The sequence below is a fragment of the Linepithema humile genome, chromosome 2, assembly GCF_040581485.1.
Source record: "Linepithema humile isolate Giens D197 chromosome 2, Lhum_UNIL_v1.0, whole genome shotgun sequence".
NCBI lineage: Eukaryota > Metazoa > Arthropoda > Insecta > Hymenoptera > Formicidae > Linepithema > Linepithema humile.
Genome location: NC_090129.1, coordinates 26227363 through 26251626, shown reverse-complemented (window position 1 = coordinate 26251626; position 24264 = coordinate 26227363). Strand labels below are relative to the sequence as shown.

The 24264-nt window shown below is 34.1% G+C and overlaps 1 protein-coding gene across 4 annotated transcripts; it reads right to left on the bottom strand.

The window, feature by feature from the left end:
- Positions 1-147: 147 nt before the first annotated feature.
- Positions 148-24264, bottom strand: LOC105667839 (Activating transcription factor 3). Of its 4 annotated transcripts, none has more exons than XM_012359916.2 (8): positions 24180-24264; positions 23885-24056; positions 23224-23546; positions 22377-22853; positions 12720-12962; positions 8128-8414; positions 6699-6838; positions 148-5009 (listed from the first exon to the last, which is right to left on the bottom strand). In XM_012359916.2, the coding sequence occupies exons 6-8, from the start codon at positions 8378-8380 to the stop codon at positions 4566-4568; spliced, it is 837 nt and encodes a 278-aa protein (XP_012215339.1). In that variant the 5' UTR covers positions 8381-8414; positions 12720-12962; positions 22377-22853; positions 23224-23546; positions 23885-24056; positions 24180-24264; the 3' UTR covers positions 148-4565. The 4 variants fall into 4 exon arrangements, with proteins under 4 accessions (XP_012215339.1, XP_067205775.1, XP_067205774.1 ...); XM_067349674.1 differs by having other exon boundaries at positions 12720-12869; XM_067349673.1 differs by lacking the exons at positions 12720-12962; positions 23885-24056; positions 24180-24264 and having other exon boundaries at positions 23224-23635.

Sequence of the window (24264 nt, the reverse complement as noted above, 5' to 3'; positions counted from 1 at the left end):
AATGTCAAATAAAGATAATTTTTAAATAAGATTTAAAAAATACAATATTTTGAAAATAAAATATACAATAAAAATATAATCTCAGAAATACACAATATTTTTCTTAAAGATGCATAGAAAGATATATGATTAATAATTTCTATGACGCACTTTTTACTATGCATTATTTTATTTCATGAAAACTTGTAAAAGAAATGTTAGCTTACGGGAACATCTTACATGTTACTTTAAATAGTTATTTTTTTTAATATTGAAGGCATTTTTATTTAAAGAATAGAATTTTTCTTCAAGTTACAACGATAAAATTTTGTCGGTCGTTTTTCCATCTCGTTTGTATATGTGTATTAATCAGAAAAATTTGCGGGGAAAAACGAATACGTTGTATGGTAAACCATAGCCAGGTACTGAGTAATATACGTAGAAAATACACAATGTCAATTCTTATCGGTAAAAATCTGGCACGCAGTTTACTTCTATTTCACAATTTAACTTTTACTTCAAAAAGCGGCGCTTACGTCCTAAGAGAAAATCCTTGATACATTTTGATAAGAAATAAAAAAAACGAGACCTTAGATATTACAAGCCACTTGTATCCGGGATCTTAGTACTGGCAGTATTCAGATAACAAAATAGATATCCAGAATTGCGGAGGTTGCTTCGTAAATTTGCAGAAGCGTTTCTAACAGAATTTCTAATGTCAGTGTTTAATACATTTTAATTAATATTTTTTTTGTAATTTCACAAAATAAAATATCTTATGACATTTAATAACACAACATTAAACTATTAAATACTCTGTTCTGACAACTTAATAAAAATTCTATAAAAAAAGGTAAATATTTCTAGCACCATTTATGCGTCGCTGTTATACGATACTGGCATCATTAGCCTTTTGCAATTTACAAACGTTAAAAGTCATATTCGGATTTTACGTAATGACGTAAATTCCGTATACTGTCACGGAAAAAAAAGAAGGAAAAACACGAAAGACTTTGTCCCGCTTTGTTTCGTTCGCGAAGCACCGGGAAAGTCTTCCGGTTTTCGCATTATCAAAAATTCTACTATCAATCTTCTGGCGGCAACACTCCGAAGAGGGGAAGGTGTTTAGATCACGGATATATAAGCGTTTTTCTCGTTAATTGATATAGTTACAGCATTCCGCTAACGATCAAACTAACTTCCATAGATTATGTGAGAAATTGCCTTATAAGCGTTTGCCCAAAGTGCGTTTGCCAAATCGATAAAATTATGTGGAAAAATCTGCAGTTAAAAACTGTTTCATGGCACACAAAAGATAGAATATTATTTAACACTAGAAAATAAATACATTTAAATCCAAAGTGTTTTTTGATATTTTAAAGAAGTTAAATATGTAATTTTAAAGATACATAAAAATATTCGAGACAAATTTTTGTAACAATTATTACTGAATTATTGTAAGATGCATACATGTTTTTTTTTTGACATTACTGTGCTTTTTTTCTATCTATCTATATAATATTCTTTTATAACTATTAGATCTAAGATAGTTTCGCGATAAAATCAGCAAACGTACTGAGGGAGGGTAACAAATTGAGGTATGTCGTTAGGCACGCAATTCTCGGTTTTTCAACGAATCTAACATTTAATCGTCATGTAATTAAGTTGTGTTCGTTAATTGTTAACGGCGTGTACTTATTTATGCGATCATTCTTGCGCGTGTATATAACATACAAAATGTCCCAAATGTACCGCACCATCGCTCTTGCGAGCAACGACTTTTTAATTAAAAAAAATTAATAATTCTTTTAGTAGTATAAAATAATTTACATTAATAATATAAATCTCTTCTCAAAATATGATTGTACATTCTTTATATCAATTAATCTGTTCAATTAATATTGTACGTAACATTTTGAAAAAAATTTATATTATCGCGCAAACTTGGGACACCTTGCATAGTACATCTACATTTATATATTTATATATATATAATATACGTTTGTATAAAATATATGTGTACGTACATAATATTAAATATCATTCGTTATTCGTATAATTATAAGTATCCTTTGAACGCACGTTTATCGACTTCTTGATAATCAATATCAATGACAGAAGACTCACCTACACCGGGGTACTCGCGTGTACTCTTTCTTTCTCACTGTCTCACGAATCCGAGACACGCACTTCGGTAAGGTAAAGAGCTAATTCCCAAAACGTTCCCTAAATCTTTTTTTTTTTCAAAGAAAAATTGTGCAATATATACTTCTTAAAAGATTTCTTAAATTTTAAATTAAAAATCCCAAAATTCTTCAGTTTTTCTTAAATATAGATTTAAAGAGTTTTGGCAATGAGTATTCTTTTCAATTCCCGAATATTCGACGTGGTGTCTCGGTTCTCATTTTATTATTAACGACGGAATATTTCTTAGCGATACTCGCTCGTCTTGCTAGTTTTTTTCATCGGCGCGACAAGTATGAGAGAAAAAATAAAAGAAATAATATATTTGTCGAATGGACTCAAAAATATAAACAAACTTTTAAATCATATTGACATCAAAACGATATTTTAGTTAACTAAAATTATAATTTTATAAATCAGAAAATTAATTATATTTTCACGTAATTTCATGTAATTTGGATTACTTGAAAATTATAATGTAATTATAATTAATTATATTTTCGCGTAATTTCATGTAATTTGGATTACTTGAAAATTATAATGTAATTATAATTAATTATATTTTCACGTAATTTCATGTAATTTGGATTACTTGAAAATCATAATCTTGAGATCATTTGAATATTTATAATCTTAGATGTTCGGATAGTCTATCGTAATCTTGAACTTTGACTGTCTTTTAATGATTCTTTATTATATTATAAGTGATTTTTATTGATTCTTATAGAAGAGCGAGTGCCACTATATAGTCCGTCTCTATCTTATATTATCAATTACATTATTAATAAGGCCTTAAGAATGTCACAGTACGGTTATTACGAAGGAATGTCTTCAAGCGTTCTCTACGTTGAACGTTTTTCGAGTATAACGAGAGCTCGTTAGAAAAATAAGAAGAGAAAAAGATGAAATGAGAAAAAGGGGGAAGTAAGATTGATAGACAAGGAGGAAGACGAAAAATAAAAATCATTGTTCGCGTTTATAATATAGTAATCGACTTACAAGCTACGGACTTATGATTCGGAGAGGCGACGGAGAGAAGCTTGGACTGCAGTTTAAAAATACTAAAATTAAGAATTAAATTAAAAAATAAACAAAATAATAATTAATGATAATCACCGAAATCATTGTTTCAGTTCTTTGATATCTCATATGTGGAATGCATATAATCTTGCCTTCGCGACACTAACCATTTCATCCAGGAAAATATACTTCTCGAAAGTATGATATAATATAATAAAAATATAAAATAATAGTAATACAAAAACAGAAGGTTTTGTGCCTAACGCTAGTTGTTAATTGCTTATATTACAATCTTCTTAATAAATACATATGTTATCTTCATATTGGTTAACTTAATTAAACGTTTCGATTAATATTCATTCTCAGTAATTAAAATATAATTGTAGAATATAATTTCTGTTTGAGATCACGCTATAAAATGTGGAAATAATCAAGTAAGCCAAACAATATAAAAATTATAAATTAAACAGAAAGGAATCGAGAAACATACCTGTGAGACCGTTGTCAAGATGTATAAAAATAATCACATTTTAGTGTCAATCGTATTAACAATGTCAACGATGACTGTGATGAAAACTATAGTAACTGAAATGCGAACGGAAAATAAAAGAGGAGGAAGAGAGAGAAGGAGCACAGAAATATGGAAAGAAATGGTTATAATGGGGGTAAGAGCATTCGATTACTATAATTCTCATTACCGTCGTCCGTTGTCGTTGGCACTGATCAAAACGTTTAATTAAGTTAACCAATATAAAGATTCTAAACATATGTATTTAATAAGAAGATTGTAATATAAGCAATTGACAATTTAGCGTCAGACGCGAAATCCTCTGTTTTTGTATTATTATTATTTCATACGTGCCTTTCTTCCTTTAGTAAAAAATATAAAATTTTTGTAGAATTTTATATATAAATAATACAATTTTATAAAATAAATAAAATGTAAAATAATAATATGAAATTCTGATTTTGATACTAAATATCAGAACTTCTTTCGTATTTTTTCATAAATTTTCATAAATTTATAGCTTTTAATTTGGATAATTTATATAACGACTTTTTAATTTATGCGAATACAATAGTAAAAATTAAATTTCTGTTCAGAAAAAGAGTTGCCTTCATCAACGTCGATTAACTTTTTTTATAGTTTTCCATCTGTTTAAACTTTGTCATTTATCTATGGAAGCGTTTTACTCTTAGATATCACATAGAAATTCAGTATTATTTAGACAAAATGAAAACCAATTAACGTTGATGAAATCATCTCTAGTACCAACTCCAAACCTTCATCAAACCTTGAGAATTTTAATCTCCGCACTCCGAGCTTCCCGACGATCCTCCCTCCCTCAAGACGACGAAGAAAAACGATTTTCGCCGTTTCGCTAAACCGTGCAACCGGCATCCGACGTCGCCGGTATGAAGGGGCTACTTTGCCGATAAAAATCGGTCTCGTATCCTTCAACCTTCACCGGGTAATCAGTCACGCAGTTTTGCGGCTGATTCAACGCCGGTGGTGCTTGCTGTTGCACAAAATTGTCCTGATAACTGGGTAGTTGAAAAGGCTCGGCAAACTGCTGATAAGACGTCGCGTCCGCGCCCTGCTTCAAACAGGTTGGACTGTGGAGGCTCAGCATGTCAACCAACCTACGCCTCTGCGTCTCCAATTCCTGGATCTGGGACTTCAGGTCGTGGTTTTGGGTCTCGAGGATTTCGGATTCCTGCACGAGAATCACCGTTTTCTCGCGCTTCTTCAACCGGCACTTGGTCGCAGCGATCTTGTTGCGCTCGCGCCGCCGCCGGCGCCGTTCCTCGTCCTCCGGCGTCAACTGGAAACGACAAGGATTTTGCATTTTTGACCCTGTCTTCTATTCGAGCATGCCTTTCGCTTTCCTTTCGGGAAGAAATCTCTTGAATATCCTCGATATTTTTTGTCGCTAGGAAATTTTATCTATTTCGATTCTTCAAGTTTGAAATCTTTGCGATCTTGAAATGTTGATGTCCTGAGGTTTCAAAATATTGAAAGAAGGCCGTGAGAAAATTAAGAAATTCAATACCGACGTCTTCTATTTCTTTATAGGAAAATCAGGAAATGTTTTACATCTAATTTGTTGCCACTAACAAATTTTATTTGAATCCTTTTGGCGTCTTCTTTCAGGAGAAGGAGGGAGTTTCTTGGATCTGCAGTTGTTCGGAAATTTTATGTAGATTCTTAAGATGTGAAACTTCTGAGGTGCTGGTTTTTAGAGATGTAAAAAGGAGAGAAATGGGAAATTCTTGAGGCTCTCCAATTTTGCCATTAAAAAATTATAATTTTGCGGTTGAGTGTTCACAGAATATTGAGTTTTTGAGTTCTTATATCTTTTCGGTTTTTATTACTCAAAATTTTTAAGACTATAGATTTGATCGACGTAAATCGCGCACTTTGTAAAAATTCACTGACCAAATACGCGGTAGGACTTTTTCATATGGAGATGTTAATCAGTGATGGACCTGAATGGAGTTTGATATAATATCTTTGACATCACCGCATCTTTGAATACGATAATAAGGAAAGCTACGATCGCACGATACAACGACACTATTTAAAATGCCATTAAAATTTTCTTATTTTAGCTACCTAAAATTCCATAAATTTTGATAATCGTCTTTTCTTATTTGATCATATCTTCATTAAAAATTAATATCTTTTTTTAATTCTTTTTAAAATCTGTATTTTTAATTAGCAAATAGACAAAAATAAATTATGGAAATCAGAAATAAATATGAAAAATAATTCAATTTTATTCTGATATCCTTCATTAATCACATTTATGTGATATATTATTATTGTATACTTGGAATAACGATTTTTTAAATAATATTATGGAAATAACATCGACAAGTGAAAATATATATTAGAAGAATAAAAAAAATATATATAGCGAATGCGTCGATTCTTCGTGCTTCAAGATTTCGCTAATTTTAGCAGCACTTTGAGCCACAAACAAACATCCTGCGCGTGGCATGCAAATTCGCGAATGTCGAAATCGCCAAAACGTCTCAACGGCGCCTGTCGGAATTAATTTATTCGCACACGCGAGTTATAGTCGTAGTCAAGGACACAAGAAGGATCGAAAGGATTCGACGTCTGGTTCGGATTTAAAGACGCCTCTAAACTATCGTCGAAACTGCCAGAATAGAATCAAGTCAATGTCTACTCGCGAATATCCATCTAACGCAATTAAACTGTTCGTTTTCGCTGCATCTATTTGCATTTCTTATTTTTGCTCAAAATAAATAATATATCTTTCTATGAAAATTCCAAAAAAATAAATTATCAGCTACGATTCTCTCAATCTTCGTGTAATACTTAATTTAATTAATTTAAAAACCTGTACAAAGAATCGTCAGAGAGGATAGTAAAGAGTTAAAGACAAATCGGAAGAGCGACAACTCTTATCGGAAAACCTTCGAAAATCTACGCGAAGCTCTTTCGCTTCTAAAAAGAATAGCGAGCAATATGAAAATTCACTTACGCCACTCCTGCCGCTATTATTACTCCCTTCGTCCTCTTCTTCGTCGTCGGCGCCGCTGCCGTCCTCCTTCTTCGTCTTCTTCTTACTATCCTCAGTAGTACTGTTCGCCCGCCTCTTCGTCTGTAGCGTCAACTTCAGCCCTGTCCAGACAAAGATTTAATTAATTTCCACATATTAATTTCACTTTGTAGATATAATCAAGTACATTAATATGTCTGGTTCACAAGGATACTTCATGAGACACGCGATTTACTGATTCTTTTTATTATTTGCGAACATAAAGCGAACTGAATCATGTAATATTAATTATATAAAAAATAAAAAAGCATTTTAAATATTATTAACAAATTAGACTATTAAAGAAACAAGAGTTTTCAATGTAAACACACCTGACATTAAAGCATTACACATTGCCGAAGCTGAAAAAGCCATCGCTCGCGATGCACAGAATTAAAAACAATTTTTTTTTAAAGATTAAATTAAAATTTTATTGGTATCATCAAAAGTGTTAATAGTATTGAGAAATTTTAAATATATTGAAAATAAGCGGGCAAATATAACTCGAAACTCGTGTTTATTATAAAAGATGAGAAGAAGAAACAGATTATGGAAATGTAGTCATTTTTTTCTTCGGCATTGCGCTATAAATTATTAACTTCCGTCTGAGAGTAGATTTAAAAATGCTACAACGCATAATGTATTAATGTCACAGAAAATGATAGTGATCGCTAAGACGCAAAGCGCAAGGACATTCTCGTAACCTTCGAGGGTCTAAATCGCAACAATTAAGGACCATTTGTGTCAGTACTCAGCGACATAAAACTCAATATCAAAGCGCGTTGTTCTAAACGAGTTGCACATTCCATTATCTGAGAATCGTTTTAATTTCATTTAATTAATTTAGCGGTTGGAATAATAGATCGAACCACCCATTGCAAACAAAACCGCGAGGGCAATTACGATAACGATCCTCATCTGCAATTGTGTGTATGCGTGTGTTGCGTAACCCGCAATTTGAAAGGAACAGGATTCGCCGTTTAATACGTCGCGCGGTGCATGAAACAAAAACTAAAAAAAAAAAAACGCAAAATAGAGAAAAAGAGCGCGAAGCGCGTTATATTGTGCAGAGCGAAACGAACCGTCATATTGTCAATCAGTGACATTTGTTAAATGTGAGTAAAGTGGGTGCAATGAGTGCAATCTCGCTTAGATTCCTCTCGCGTCATTCGCGTGTATTTTACCGCGATTAATATTCGGGGGCCTTGATTTTTTCCACCTTTTGTTTCCTTTCTTTCTTTTTATTATTTGAAAAAGAAATCGTGTTTAAAGTCGTCAAAAAAACCTTCCACAAATTTTACTTATTAGAATACACTCTCCATTTGCATAGCGCAATGCATATGACGAAAATGCGTGTGATTCTTCACTTTACCTTCCTTGATGAGCTGACTACAGGTGTGCTGGACGCTGGGCGGGCTCGGTTCGCCGCTGCTGGTCGAATCCGTGCGATCCCTCATGCTCTTTTCGTTACCGCTGCCGTAGCCCTCGAAGGGATTGGTCATGGCGATCAGTGAGTTTACGATTTCCGGTGTTCTTGGCGTGACCTCGGCCGCCGCCGCCGTGACACCAAGAAGACCCGCAGCCCCGGTCGGGCTGGGATTCACGTTCACGTTCAGATTGTACATGGCTCTTACACTAGGCTCTCACCATTTATCTAAACTGGAAACAAAAAGAGAAAGAGCGTTGCGTGAATCAAGTGAAGCTAATTAATGCTGAAAGCGCACTATGTGTAATTAAGCGTAACGAGAATAAATTTAGCTCCCACTTTTATTTTATTAGCTCCATTTTCAATAAACTAAAACAGATTGAGGGAAATTAAAAATAAAGAGATTGAAACAAATTCTGAAATAAACAAAAAGAATTGATTTAACAAATAAAAAATTAAAATATAACAGTAATATGAACAATCTGGCTCATAATTTTTTTTAATTGATTAAATGAATAACAAAATTCAAGATTGGCACAAAAACTACATTTAGAACAAGATAAATATATATTTATAAAAAAAAAATCGGATATAAAAAGCTGAACAGAGAACGGATCTCATAAGTTTTCATAATTTCCAACTTCTAATTAGGACGAAAAACAAGACCTACGCGAAAAAATATCCTGTATAAACCGCAATCAAGGATGTTATTCTACCGTCCAACTCCGCCACGGAAGCTTCGGTCTCTGGAATTTCCGAAAAAAGCTGGGGAAGCTCATTATCGCGTCGCGCATAGAACGTTCGAATTACGAAATCTTGTTTGACGTACTATCGCGAAAATGAAAAATAATCGTTATCTACATGTATATATACATATTTTGTTCCTATTTTAGCATTTTATCAAAATATACATGCTGATACGATTACATGTGCTGACTGTTCTATAATCGACGACACAACAATGTCCGAAAAGTGTATTCGCGCAACAATTGCAAAAGTAATTATTTATATTGAGCAGTGTTTATTAAGAATCGAGCTATTATACTTCAAGTATCTTAAAAAAGAATACTAAAATAATACTGGAGTATTTCTGCCTCTTTTCCAGAGTGGAATATACGATATCGTAGCCGTGTCGGAAATGACAGATCCTTATCGATCGCGACCTTCGCGATCTATCAATCAATGATCAGTACACGCAATCGCCTACAAAGCGAGCCGATTCAATAACACCTGTACAATCGTATCGCCGATAATAAAACACGATCGAGAAAACGGCTTTCTGCAAATTTTACTTAGCATTCCATTAAATTATATTTTGCATACTTTTAATATAAATATAAATGCAAATGTTCATTTTTATCTCTCCCTAATCGGATTTCAAAGTGTTACGTATCTGTACGTCAGATTTCTTTCGACAGTGCGTTTCCGGCTATGATTAGATGCTGAAAAATGAACTGTTTCTTTGCCTAACCGCGTTACGACCTGGTTTCTAGTAGTCTATCAAAATTATTTCTGGCAAGATTGACAACCTTTTAGCTCTCTTCCTCTTTCATTCGCTCGCCTGCCCACCCACGATGAGTCTTCACATATTTTTCAGTAATGTACACCGGATATTCATTATACTCTGATATTTTTACGAACATGGACCACTAATGAGAATTACATAACACACTTTTAGACTATTGAAAATGCACGGAATCACCATTCCAAGATAAATCACCATTCCAAAATAACGTTACATTTAATAGATTTTTAAAGAGTGAAATTTCTTCTTTTAATAATGTAAAACATAATTAAAATATAATATATAATACAATAATAATAGATTATAAAGAAAATTCAAAACTACAATTGCGACTACAATTTCGACTGGAATCAAAAGATTGATTTCAATTATAATCAATTTTCGCAGTCAACAACTCGTCGCTCCTTCATTTTCACGGTTTCTCGCGAATAAATCATTAATTAACATTATCCTATCAGATAATGTTAATGAATTGTGATCAGTCGTGACTGCAAACAGAGATATATTGGTCGTGAATAAATTTAAATCCAATTTGTAATCTGAATATTGATTCGCACCTACGGTTACACATATGGAAGAAATCCGCTGTCGCATCAAATTTTTAACGAATCAAGTTATTATATTACAAGATGTTAGAAAGAGAATCCGGATTGTGCTGCGTATAAAATTCTCCAATTAGTAATCAAGAAGTTGCTTCAGATAAAATTGATCCGCACCTATCGGTTAAACGTATGGAAGAAATCCGCTGTCGCATCAACTTTTTAACGAATCAAGTTATATTACATTACAAGATGTTAGAAAGAGAATCCCGATTGTGCTGCGTATAAAATTCTCCAATTAGTAACCAAGAAGTTGCTTCGGACAAAATTCACCAAAAAGTTACTCGACAAAAAATCGAACGAGATTTTCTCCAAGACGGTAGACTTCCAACGACTAGATAGAAATTATAAATTCGAAATTAAAAATTAAGATATCGAAAATATCTGAAATATAATCAAAGTTCAGAATATTTTGTAAAAAAAACTTGAGATATATTTATGAATTTGTTTATAGAAACATTCTTCACCGAAATTTCTCGTTAAATTTGATATTACGCAATACACAATTTAATTAATGCTTACATACACATCTCTCTTCAGTTCTCGAGTACTCTTATACTCTTACATCTCGCGCTTCTCTCATCTTCCACTTCGCTTCGACCTCAATTCGCTACATTCCTCTCAATCGCGCCGGCACTCGTAACACTGTTTTATCTCCGTGAATAAATCATTAAAGATAGCATTAAGATACACATATTTTCTCTGAAGCGCGAACGAATAGAGATCTCGCGACGTGGCTCCCCATCGCTCTCGCTGACAATTCTCTCGGAGAGAATTCTCCGCTTCCGGCCGGGCGAACTATCGCTCTTCACAGATTTGTTTAATCCGTTTGTATAAACAAGAGTTCGCTGTTGAAATTAATATAAAAAATTACAAAGTAAAAGCAAAATGTTGGAATATTATAAATCAATTAAAATTTATATATTAATTTAAAATTAAGAGGATGCAGAAAGGAGAATAGTATAAAAAAAATTAATTAAAAGTAGCACTTGGATAAAAATTAATGCGGACAATGCTAGAGATAATACTTTAAATTGTAAATTCTTTTTAACAGACACAAAACTCTCCGGCTAACAGTCGCGAAGTTGCTTAATCGTAAGCCTCTTTTTCCTTTCGCTCTCTGCACGCGGATGTTTCGTAAGAATTTTATCGTTCCGTATTCGGAGGGGCCTAATGCCCTTGCGATTCCTCCTCCTCTTTCTCGGCCTTCTACAATTCCTTCTCCTCCTGCGCTGCCTTTCTTTCTGCTCGCGGGCCAAAAAAAAGGAAGGCAAAAAAGGAACGACTTCCTCAGGCTTGAAGATGTTTCGAGGCCCGAGCGCGTGACAAAGGGCTCCCTTTGGCACTTACCCAGTGACCTATATATGTCGAAATGGAAGACGTGGGATGCGCTCGAAGTGGAAGACAACACGAGCGAGCACATTTTGGATTTTCTCTTTCGCCTCTCGCTTTTAATGCCGACTAAAACTTTGTCACCAGAGACTGAACAATATTGAGTTGGCAAAACGTTATTAATTTTAATTGTAAATTAAATTGATAGATTCCCAGCTGGATACAAGATGACAAAAAACTCGCGCGGATCTGCAGCAGAGACGGCTGCTTCACTGGCGGAGTTGCAGTTTGAAATAATAATCGGGCCGCGTTTATTTGAATGGAAACAGGTGTCCGATCGAACCCACTGCTGGCTTAGCCCGCCGTTAAACTTATAAATAGGAACCGTTTGATTTTGACGTACGGCGTATTCGGATGCCATGGAATTTGCCCGATTTTCTCTGCCCAGAATCTTTTCCCGAAAGATACGAAAGTACATGAAATTTGTCCGCGATTCAGCAGAAATGTCCTTTAAAAAAATATTATACAATTCTACACATTAATTTTTAAATTATCATACTGTTTTACATTGTGTTTTTGAAAGTTCATCATAAAATAAGATAGAAAATCGAAATAACCTATTTTTATAAATGCTTTTGAATAAATATACTTTTACAAATTCAATATATGTACACGTGTTTCAATAAATTTACATAAAAAATTCAAGAAATTTTCTATCCAATATTTATATGTTTATTATGAAATTTATTTTAATTCTTACTTTCCATATACTTAATGTTAGATCAATAATTATGAATTATAATAAAATAATTATATATGTCTTGAAATAGAGTTAAATGCAAGCAAATCAAATTATCCTAATATAAATTAATAAATAAATTAAGTAAATAAATTAATAAATAAATTTAAAAAATTTCCATTTCCAATAAAGAAAAAAAGTAGAAAGAGCTGGACATTCGAAATAATTTTTGCGAATTATTAATCCACATCCTAAATATTTTTTTTCTTGACCGTTCACTCTTATCAATGGATCCCCTTCATGCAGAATTTACAAAAAAAAAAAATATATATTTATAACGCACGTGTATCTCATCTCGATTCTGGGAACTGGTATCTGATTCTCGGAATCCTGGCACTGCTCGATCTCGATCCCGACATTCTCCCTCCTCTTAGTATATGGGTAAGCGATAATTAATCTTCTCCCGAAGAAAAATCTCGAGAGATGAAGTCCCCTTAAAGAAACACATGTGCCTCGCATTTCTCACCCCGAATCTAGTCGCGCGGTGTAAAATTGCCTTCTACTCCCCATCCCCCTTCCTTTCCACCTATTTAGATGAACAAAAATATGCTATCTACAATATTTTTTGTCTTACAGAAATATTGTATTCACATTATTAAAAAAACAAATTAATAAAATTGTGTGACAAATAAATCAATTTTGTTATATAAATTACAATAAAATTATATAACGTAAAGATTATATAAATACAACTTTAAAGTAATAGCAAATTATCGTAAAACAAAACTTTTCCCGCTTTTCGCTGAAAAAAAAATCGCAAATTGACGAAAACGAAGAGAGAGAGAAGAGAACGAGAGAAGGCGAGAAAGAGCTTGCGCAAGCGATGCCCCATCTGAGCACTGAAAGCTTTTATCGCGTTTCTTCGGTGTCTACGACGAGCGAACGTGGGCGGTCTAATTCCGACAAGATCGTACCGCGTGTAACGCGTGCGATCTCGAATGCAGACTTCAGAATAATTACATATTGCGATATAGAACGCGGAAACCGACCGCATATTTCGGACGACGGAGGTTAGTGAACGGAACAGCGCGCGATCCAAGATCATCGTCATTACGTTTTTTAGGATCATAATTTTTTTTATCATTTTTCAAATCGCCGTTACATTTCTCATCTCTATTAATAAATAGATTGCAATTATTTAAAGTTTACTATCGCAGACGACGAATATTCATTGTATTTATTGCAAGGATGAAAAACTCGAGATAAGATAGATTTATCCCCTACACAGACAAACTGTATATTTCACACACACGCGCTGCGATCAATCGACATAATCTTTCCAAGCTTTTATCGCGATGTATGTCATCATGAGAGTTTATAAAGAACATATAAAATGGTAGAGTCAATTTTCGGGCGTCGTCGACTTTAGAATGTTACGGCGGAAAAATAACTTTAGTACAATTAGATATACATAAAAGAATAATAATTTTAATGTAGAAACAATACATATAATAACGAAAAATAATGTAAAGATGAATCCATTGAAGAATATTATACAATAATGCTTTCACGACCTATATCGAATAATAATAATTATTGAATCTAGTTATGACTAGCAATAAAATAACAAGAAAATCCCTCGTCTCGTAGCGAGAAAAGGTGATAAAGCACGAACCTACTGGAGAGAACAATACACCCGCGCGAGAATTTCATCGTGGCGAGAGAGAAAAGAGTTCGAAAGGTCAATGCCTCTCCTCGGGGGAATTACGCGCGAGAGTCTTTACGCGATACTGCAAAGTATACTTTCTAAAAATACGAATCCCGTTTCGGGAGATGGGTGACTCTTTCGAGGATTATACATGTGTCGCGTAACTCGAAAACTTGCGATTGCAACATAAACAAGAGAGCCGAAGAAGAGCTCTCGAGCTTCGAGATCGAGCGCACGCAAGATATGCAAAAGAGAGAATAGACTTGGAAATAAAATTCTATTAAAGTAACACCCACGTAAAATTAATGAGAATTCTCATCGTATATTTTTAAACTTTCAAAACTTAGCTAGTCGGAGATTCGACAGTCGTTGTCATTTTCGGCCGTAGGTGAAAATATGTATGTACATTTTCTCAATCTCTTATGTTTGGTTCTTATGTGCGAAAAGTCGGGGAAAATTAGCGGTGGGCGTGATTAAACAGAATTCATGTCGCGCTTTAAAGAGGACAGAATTATTTTCGTTCCGCCTTCGAACGGCAATGAGGAGAACAACACAAAGGCGCGTCACTATCTGTCCTAATTATACCGCTTTAATTACAGCAAATTACTTTTTACGGTCGTCTTTTTTTCTTTCTTTTTTGCCAGCGCCGTAAACCGTGACACTCGTAAAGCCTACAACGTTTCTGCATCTCGCGAACTGAGCCTTGGGCGTGTACACTTTTGAATAAAATTTTATGCGATTTTAAATAATTACAATTTTATCTTCATTAAACTAGTAATTTGAGACTCAATTAGCGGCATGTTTAACAAAGAATAGATAAATGTTGGAAAATGGTAAGTAAAAAAAGTGAGTTTTACAAAAAATAACATATTATCATACTATTTTGAATTTAGGAAGTTTCAGCTCGTGGATATTTTTATGAAGCTAAGAGAGCGTAGGAAACGCACGTGCTGTGTCCTCTCGTTCGTGTTTGGCATTCGGTGACAAAATTTATGCTTCCTGTTCGCGTTCGTGGACGAACACGAGGTGTGCACGCGCGTCCTTGTATCCTTACGATCTAGCACACACATATCCCGTCTGAAAAGCTCATTCTAGATGATCTATTATTCGCACAACCAAATTTTTTATTCGTATGTAAATTTTACAAAATTATCAATACAAAATTATAGAGATTCAAGATTTAATTTGTAATCAATACAAAATAATACAATTAATTTATAATCAATACAAAATTAAACAGCGATTTAATTTTGATTTCTCACTAACAAGAATACTATTTTACCAACATATTATTTTATAATCAAGATATTTTTATCACAAATTGTGCATATTGATTTCACTTACGCAATCATTACAAATTGAAAACTACGATTAAATTAAAATATTAAAAAAATTAAAATGAAAAGCACACAGTGCATACTTTCTGTTCATGAAAAATGGAAGACATTCTAACTGACAAATATAATTTCAATTTTGCAACTATTTTCTGTCTATTAAAAGACATATCGAATCACTTGCATTTTGTCCTGTACATCGTCTTAAACAATCATCTAGAATGAATTTAAATCCTGCAATGGTTTTATCGCTGCCGATCGAAAGATGGAAGCAAGCAATGGTTTTATCGCTGCCGAAAGATGGAAGCAAGAGGGAAATAACTGAAATGAGTTTACACTCCCGCAAGTGGCATTGTGTGTGCACGCACGTTTGTAAAATCGTCTTTTGACGAGAAACGTATTTTCAGAAATTTTAACCGAGCTGCGCAAAACGCGATTTCCTTCACCCACTTTCCAATCATTTTATTGCTAATCATTTGCATGTCATAAATACCATAAATAGATATACCAAATAGATATTTATATAATAAACATCTATGTATTCATTGATATGTTATCGCTAAAGCAAAAATAAATAGTGATACAAACAAATGCCTAAGTCTTGAATTTTTTTCTCCATTCAAATAAAAATATAACTTTATGCGCGATAAAAAAGTTAAGATTTTATTCACGCCAGAAGGAAATAGATGTCATTAATATTTTATCCACGAAACAAGATCGCACGGCTCAAAATGCGTTACAGTGTGGCGTAAGAAATTTTTTCGGAGTGTCGTATTCGGGACAATACGATATCAAGCTGCCATATATGCCGTAAAGGTGAAAATAAAGTGATTCGGGAACATTGCGTGGGTGGCAAACGGCGCAGGTGGGTGCAGGCCTGGTGTTTTTCGACCGGCAACGAATAATTCGGCATAATATACACGTTTTGCGCGTTTCACTTTAAACACACCATTTAGCATGCAGAAATCGCGATTATTCGACCTTTATTTAACCGAATGTTCCATTAGCGTCTTTACAAGACAACACTATTCCGTCGAATAGTCGAATGCTCCTGCACTGTTCGACAATAATCAAACATTCGATTGAATAACGTTCGAATAATCGAGCTTTCACTGTTAAGATTCTACGAATCACAAAGTAATTAATCACAATATATCGACGACTAAACCGAATCGAAAGAATGATTGCTGTGGGACATTTCGGGGAAACTGAGAGACGAAACTTTAATAGAACGATTAATGGAGATCGAGGCATCCCTAAGCCCGCATCTTCTTCCCTCTTCATAAAGAACTAGCATACGGGCGAGAATTTGTAACACAATTCGGCACTAAAAAATATAGAGAGAGAGAAATTCTATAGATTTTCAAAGAATCGTAAAACTGAAATTACATTTTTACAGCTCTTGACGATTCTCTATTAATAGCGAAGCGATCGAAATGCTTTTGCAATTTAACTTGCCTCTATGTAGAATTAATTTAAAATACAATAAAACAACTTACAGCAGATGATAAAAATAAAATATAAGATAAAAGAAATAATAAAATATATTTAAAGGATAAATATTTCATTTTTCGTTATGTATCGACTCCAAAAATTAGTCGACAAATTCACGAAAAACAGAAGATTTTAGACGGTTACTTCATATTTCTGCTCAATATCTCAAACTACTCTGTATATTTTTTTTACATGTCGATTGCGTGCGTCGTGTCGTTAAAAAACAGGTCAAAGATAATTTACAATATCTCATACTAAAAAGAAAAGAAAAATAGGAGATGAAGATGACATCCGATTTGTCAATGACAAGCGACCCTGTCTTGCAGTAAAAATTAAGAGATAATATAACTGTTTTTGCGAGAGAAAGAGAAGGGAAATGAGACGATAGCGCGAGGAAGAGAGAAAGGGAGAGAAGGGAGAGAAAGAAAGAGTCCATTAGTGCTCAAGGGCGTCAATGTCTCGCGATTAAATTTAAAATGCTAATGCAACGCGAGAAGAGAGAAATGGTAATACGGCTCCTTTAAGAAAAAGAGAGAGGGAAAGGGAGATTTGCCTTACGTGCGCAGAGATAAACGTCTTAACGCTACACAATGTACGCGTTAAATAAACATATCGACGCGTATATTGTTACAATCACGATGTTATCGCGCAAAATTATTCGTATATGCCATTAGATGATAACTGATCTTACTTGCCATCGATAAATATGCTGCACGTATATAATCAATTTCAAACGCTTTCACGTACATTTATTTTCTACATAAAAAAATATAAAAATTGCAAGATTCAAGATTGCAACTAATATAATCTTAAATTGAAAAAAATGAGGGGTTCCTATTTATTTGTGTCCCCTAATTCTATTCTAAAAATTCCAAAATAATATCTCAAATATGCTTATACAATATCAAAATTTTCGTCTAAAAGAATACTCTGCAAAAAAATTTTTAAATAAATTCTAGAATGAAAATTTAATATAAAATTTTGAAAATAAAATAATTACAATTTGTTGAATTGTGTACTTCGTCTTTCAAATATTCATTCCAGAATAAACAGTTATGCGCTATCTACATTTAAGACACGTCTAACGTCTTATTCGGGCAACAAAAATTACTGAGTACGAGAGAGAATGGCTGTCCATTAGTAAAGACGAAGTGTATGATTTAAGTTACCCGATGATTATCCACGCTTCGCGTAAGACGGGACACGAAAACTTTTCTCGCGTGCCCCGGGGCGGCATACATTCCTCGCGAAAGTGTTTGCTCACGTTCGACAACGCTCTTTCGTGCTCAAATTTGTCTTCGATATTCGATAGTCTTCACGCGTTACTTGACGCCAGAAGAATCGAATTGTCGAACGTTGAAGCGTCTAACGACCGTACAACCGCGATTGCTAATTTTAAACAGTGCCGACTAAGCTCAAAAAAGTGCAAACATTAGTAAAACTATCCTTCACTTAATTTACAACGAGCCTGAAATTTAGACGGAATTATAAATCATGAATTAGCTAAATAAAGATATTTGCTGTGTAAAATTGGCAAATAAATAGTTTTATTTCATTATTCTTATTATCTGTCCAATTCTTAAGGAATAACTATTTGACTTATGTCTTCAGACGTTTTCTGCCTTCTTTTAAAAGTTGCTATATATATATTTCATGCTATACACAGTGAAACATAGCGTACGATATGTTTTCAATATATTAAAAGTAGATCTTGTTTATACAAAACGTAAAAAAGATATTTGCGCGACAATTCAATAGCATGATAATCTCACTTAATATCGCTCTAAAGTAACCAGTTTGCAGCATCGATACGACATTAATATATGAGTTGGCGCCAGATTGTCGTTTACTCGCGACGCAAACAACATAATACCGAAACTATAAAAAAAGAAAAAAAGAAAAAACTGCAAAAAAAATTATGCAACATCCGACAAACATAAGGAAAATATAGGCCAATACTCATTTTTATTTATGATTTTATTTTTAATAAACCTTTTGATAGAAATGTTAAACATGCGTAAGCGTGATAATTAACAGCTAAAATTCTTTGAAATATTCTGAAATTTAATTGTCACCGCAAGTTCTAAAAAGGATTACAGTTAGTGCTAAATAGAATATTGCACCTTTCTTCCATTGTGGTTACCTTCATAGCTTTGCATAGCAAGTGTGCAAGATAAGATTATTATTTTGCAAAGGTTATCAATGTCGGAGGAAGTTTACCGATAAAAACAAACATCAGAGGCACGCAATTTTATGCCAAACGTCAGTTGCTGTCAGTGGTTGAAAAAACATGCTGTAAAAATTTGCTAATCTTCTTCACGAGTGTTTCCTTCCACCTTGTGATTTTAATAAGAATATCTTTTTCGTATATATTAAAAAACTATATATTATATATTTATATTTATAGATACATCTATACAAAGCTATATATAATGCTTTTAGCAAAAAAATTTGATCTAAAATCAATGTTATTTCAAGCACTTCCTCCTACGCGATCTTATCGCGATAATTTTACAAGCGATATCATATACAAGGATCGTTTTCTCCCATCGCCCATCATATAATTTAGTAATGACGGTTTTTATAGCGCGATATATCCGTCCATGCGGCACCTGATTCATTCATTCCGTCGAAGGAAAGATGCGTGATAACCGGCAACGTTATCGCGTAGCCGTGAGAAAAAAAAATATATAAAACGCCGGAATATCTCTGAACAACATTATTATGCATGCACACCTGACATTCGATAGCGAAAGATAGCGCGAGACTAAACTGTCTCACATAAAAATATATTCGCATATTGCGAAAAAAAGACATACAAATGTGGCGAACAATAGTAGCAAAAAATTGGGAGACTGCAATAAGATTAGTACAAAATAAAAATATAAAACGTATTAAAAACATACAATTCTGCTTTTTCTGTTTATATTGAGCATTATTCTCCAATGAAAAACAACAAAATAATTATAGAAGAAACTGATAGTTATTCTAGTGAATAAGAAACTGTTAAATGAATAAGAATTTCTCATTTATGTATGTAGATATATGCATATTCAAAGTATATCAAGTATCGAGTTAATAGATTCTTTAATTAATTTAAAATCGACTTTTTCTCAAGGAAAATAACGAGACACCGATAATTCCCAAGTTATTGGCTTTTCATGGACAAAACTTTAGCGGTGGCAAATAAGTAAGTCAATGAATACCGTTCTTTATCAATAATTATACTTCCATATCTCGCAATATTACTTGCCTCATAACTATTATTTTATTGTACATTGATAATATTAGATTTTTCATTCCTCATTCTCTTTATCTCTCTCAGCTTAATTCTAGATAGATCTAAACAAGGGGCTAATTAATCTGATCGAGTATCCATCGCGTTAATCCTTCTCTTGCCTTATCGCAATTTAAGAATTGGGATCTTTATCGCGACAGAGACATCGATATGTCAAAGATACCAAGAAACGAGAGAGACCCGCGGTTTCTCAGGAAAACGAATTATTTTCGGGCGCTCTAAATTCCAGAGTAATTTATCCCGGGCTAACTACACGCAAATCGCGCATGACTACTCTCATCCATCCGTCTACGCTTTGGTTCGTTCTCTATAACTTGTCTATATCTCGTAAACGCGATAATAGATAGTCAACTTCAAAGACGCGCGTAGAGACACGAACGATTGCGCATTCATATTCATGAAAGAGGCGCACAATGCGCATAAATGCCTTGTCCCACTTCTCTTTCGCGAGCACCGGTTTCGAGGAAAGAACTTGTTCGAAAGTTCAGAAACAATGAAAAATAATTATAATATAAAAAGGCATAAGAATACGCAAAGTGTGATATTAGCAATGTACATCCAATAAGAAAAATAATTGTTTGAATGCACTTTTCCATACACATTCGATTATATCCAGCAATAATGTATAATGCTAATATTATAGCAAACAATTTATACCATTACAGAAATCAATATTATTATGTAATATGTTATTGCAGCACATTTTAAAAATTGTAGAATTTATTTCCAAACTGTTTTAAATTCACATTTTGAAAAATTATATGTTATAAAGCTGTAAAGAATTCGTAAATGCATTCTATTCATCGTATTCATTAGAAAAAGAACTTGAGACGATTTGAAAATAAATTCTTCAATTACTTATCGTGATTAACAAATGATAAACCTAAAATATGGATGCTAGCAAATATTGGCAAATATGAATAAACGTTTCAGAAACATACCTTCGAAAACGACACGAATGAGTTTTAAAATCCTGTCCTTCGTATGTTTTCACAACGAATAAGAGCGAACAAGGCACGTTCAATGTATGTTCTCTCATGAGCTCTTGTGGCAACATTGCAACTATGATGGCAGCGAAGTTCTACTTTGTGGCGTCGCGACCTTGAGCAATTGCGAACCCGACGGCGATAAAACCCACGTAAATCAATCCAAATCGCAGCCGCGATCAATCTGACAACAACTTTAAAGTATCATCGGCATCACGTTCAAAATTTTTTTTGCATACGCGCAAACCGCCCGGAGAGAATCCTCGTAAAAAAAAAAATCGCGCAAAACTCGCAAGGTCACACGACAGAAAACTATGCGCCCGATGGCAAAACATTATGTCGATCCAACACGTAATAACCTTATCGGACGTAATGCCAATACGTAACATACTCGTTACTATCTCCCTTCAACCACGATTACCACCACAAACACCCCCAATATATCGAACGCGATTTTACGATCTCGATATCTCGTGTACCGATTTAAAACTCAGTGTCCCTCATGTCATACGTGATATGTTACGATTAATATTTACTTATTTATGTTAACACAACACAGCTAAACAGATCATTAACAACAAACATTATGAATAATAAATGTTTATTAATTAATTTCACTGTTGATTTTTGTGTATTTTATAATTCAATATTTGAATTATTGATGCGCAACATAAAAACGCACTTTTGTCGAGCAATAAACATCAAGATTTTTTCGTTTTTCTTTAGTTTTTTTCACACTTTACGCGCTCAAAACAAAATAAATATATATTCAAGCTTCAAAGGGAGAAAAAAGTCCGAAAGTGCGATTAAAATAAACTCTACAAATCGCGCAACGTTATCGTACACTTTGATCGTTTTGCGTGCGCAGCGGCACGCCGCACATCGCGCCGTCTCGATGGCATACTCGACCCGAAATTCGCATCTCGCCAAAAATCGCGAAACAATCCACCGTCTGCTCGCCAATTTCAGACGCGAACCGTAACCGCGAACCGAGAATAGCTAAACGACTCGTGTTTATAACAGCGATGTTTATTACAAACGAAACACGTGTTCCGAATTTGACGCGAAAGCACCTTTCTTCTGCATCCACTTTTGCAATAGTTTCACGACAAAGATTTATGTTTGTTGCAAATCGGAAGAGATCCTTAAAAGCATATGCTTACGTAGAATTCGCACTTACCTTTGCAGCGTCCTGTATCCGGCGCCGTCCGCGCACTGTGCACGCACTTCGTTCCACTCCCACTTCGTAATCCTCTGATCTTTCTCCGTCGGCCGCCGGCGCACGACTGTGGATAATTCGCGGTCGCGACCGGCCTAGATATATACCGGCTATATTTAGCTCATGCCGTCACTGCGAAGCACGCCGATTCGTCGGCGATGACGTTGTCCAGCTGCGCGCGACTCGCAAATACTCGCCGGCGGATCTCGTCGCGCGGCTAGCTGGCTGGCGGCTTGGCTGGGCGCGACTCCGTGGCCGCGACATTTGTTGACATGAAACTGTCAGGGAGAATACGCGCTCCGCTCCCTCGCTGCGCCGCGCCGCGCCCGCATATTCGATCCGTGTGTGTATTGCGCTCTTAGATACTCCTAGAGTACTCAATGTTGCCAGAAACGTCAGCCCTCCAATCACATAAATTATTCTTGATTCAAAACTTGCCTGAAAGTAATACGAATAGCTGTAATAAATTATTATAAACTCTATTCTGTGTTACAGAATGAAGAATTGTTTAAAGAAAATCAGTTTTATTAAATAATCTCGACATTATAGATCTATTTTTATATAAACCACAAACATTATAAATATGAGAGATGGATAGGCAGATAAAAAATACTAATATTTGATCTCTCCAGCAAAAATATTAAAGAAATTAAAATTAATTTTTTTAGAATTTCTTAAGAATTGAGATTGACATTTTTGATTTTCTTCTGGATTAATAATTTTTTCTATGATTTCATTTTTTTGATCGCAACGTATCACTATTTCCAAAGAAAATTTCCCTTTTTTAGCTAATAACAAAATCTATTACCTCTAGTTTTTCCTATCACGATGATCGTGAAAATTTGGGTCGAACTGGATCGATACCATAATAATTATTACAGGTGTGCGGGTGAACAATAGATTCAGCATGTGGTCAGGTTGGGTAGATGGGCGAGATTTATGGCGAATAGAAGTGCGGCGGTAATGGATCATTATTACTGCTGCGGCCTACCGCGTCTATTAATTTACTCACAGTAGGCTTTCGAAAAGCCTTGAGAGTTGCTGCTCCTGCTCGATGCCCTGCCCTACTCGCTGTTACTCTATGAAATCATGCCGTTTCCCGGCATTGCCGCATTATGCAAAAATCACACGCTAAAATTAGTCACAGACAATTATTGCACATGCTCGTACAAAGCAAGCCATGCTGAGAAAAGTGGCAAATTTACTAATAAAAGGATATTTTTGAATTAAATGTGTTCAGACACAAATGTTTACCTACATATATAGTCAAAAAGAATAATTTGTAATCAGAATGCCGACAGTTCTTTCACAGTAAACAAAAGTTTTTAGACATAACCTTTGATATGACTTGCAAAAATAGAATTATATTTTAATAACAGTAAATTTTAATTCTTTAAGATTTGATAAAAAGACTCTTACTAGATGTAAGCCCTGTTAAACTTTGAGTACGTTATTGTAAGTAAAATCACCTTTCCCAATGCGATCTCATCTTGATGAAGATATGCAAATTACATTGAGTAATAATACTGGGTGGCGTGTAGTTTACGTGTCCACCCGCCGTCAGATACGTTTTTCCGCTCTTAGTCAGACGATATGTCTAGCAATCTGTCGATATGCTCTATTACACAAGTTATGCACGAGCTGAAAAAGAATCAAAGTTAATATAAGCTGTACAAAAATATTCAAAATTTACAAATAACGAACAATCATACAATATTTATGATTATAATTATGATTATACAAAATATAAATATAATTTTTTACCTTTAAACTAATCATTATACAAAACATATGAGATTATATTTATGTAACATTTTTGTGACCAGTTAAGGTTACGTCAGATACACAT

Excerpts from the sequence above, each read along its gene's own strand:
- LOC105667839 (XM_012359916.2), bottom strand. The coding sequence starts at position 8,380 with ATGTACAATCTGAACGTGAACGTGAATCCCAGCCCGACCGGGGCTGCG. Across the intron at positions 6,839-8,127 it reads TAGTCAGCTCATCAAGGAAG|GGCTGAAGTTGACGCTACAG; the intron begins GTAAAGTGAAGA and ends TTGTCTGGACAG. Across the intron at positions 5,010-6,698 it reads ATAATAGCGGCAGGAGTGGC|TTGACGCCGGAGGACGAGGA; the intron begins GTAAGTGAATTT and ends TGTCGTTTCCAG.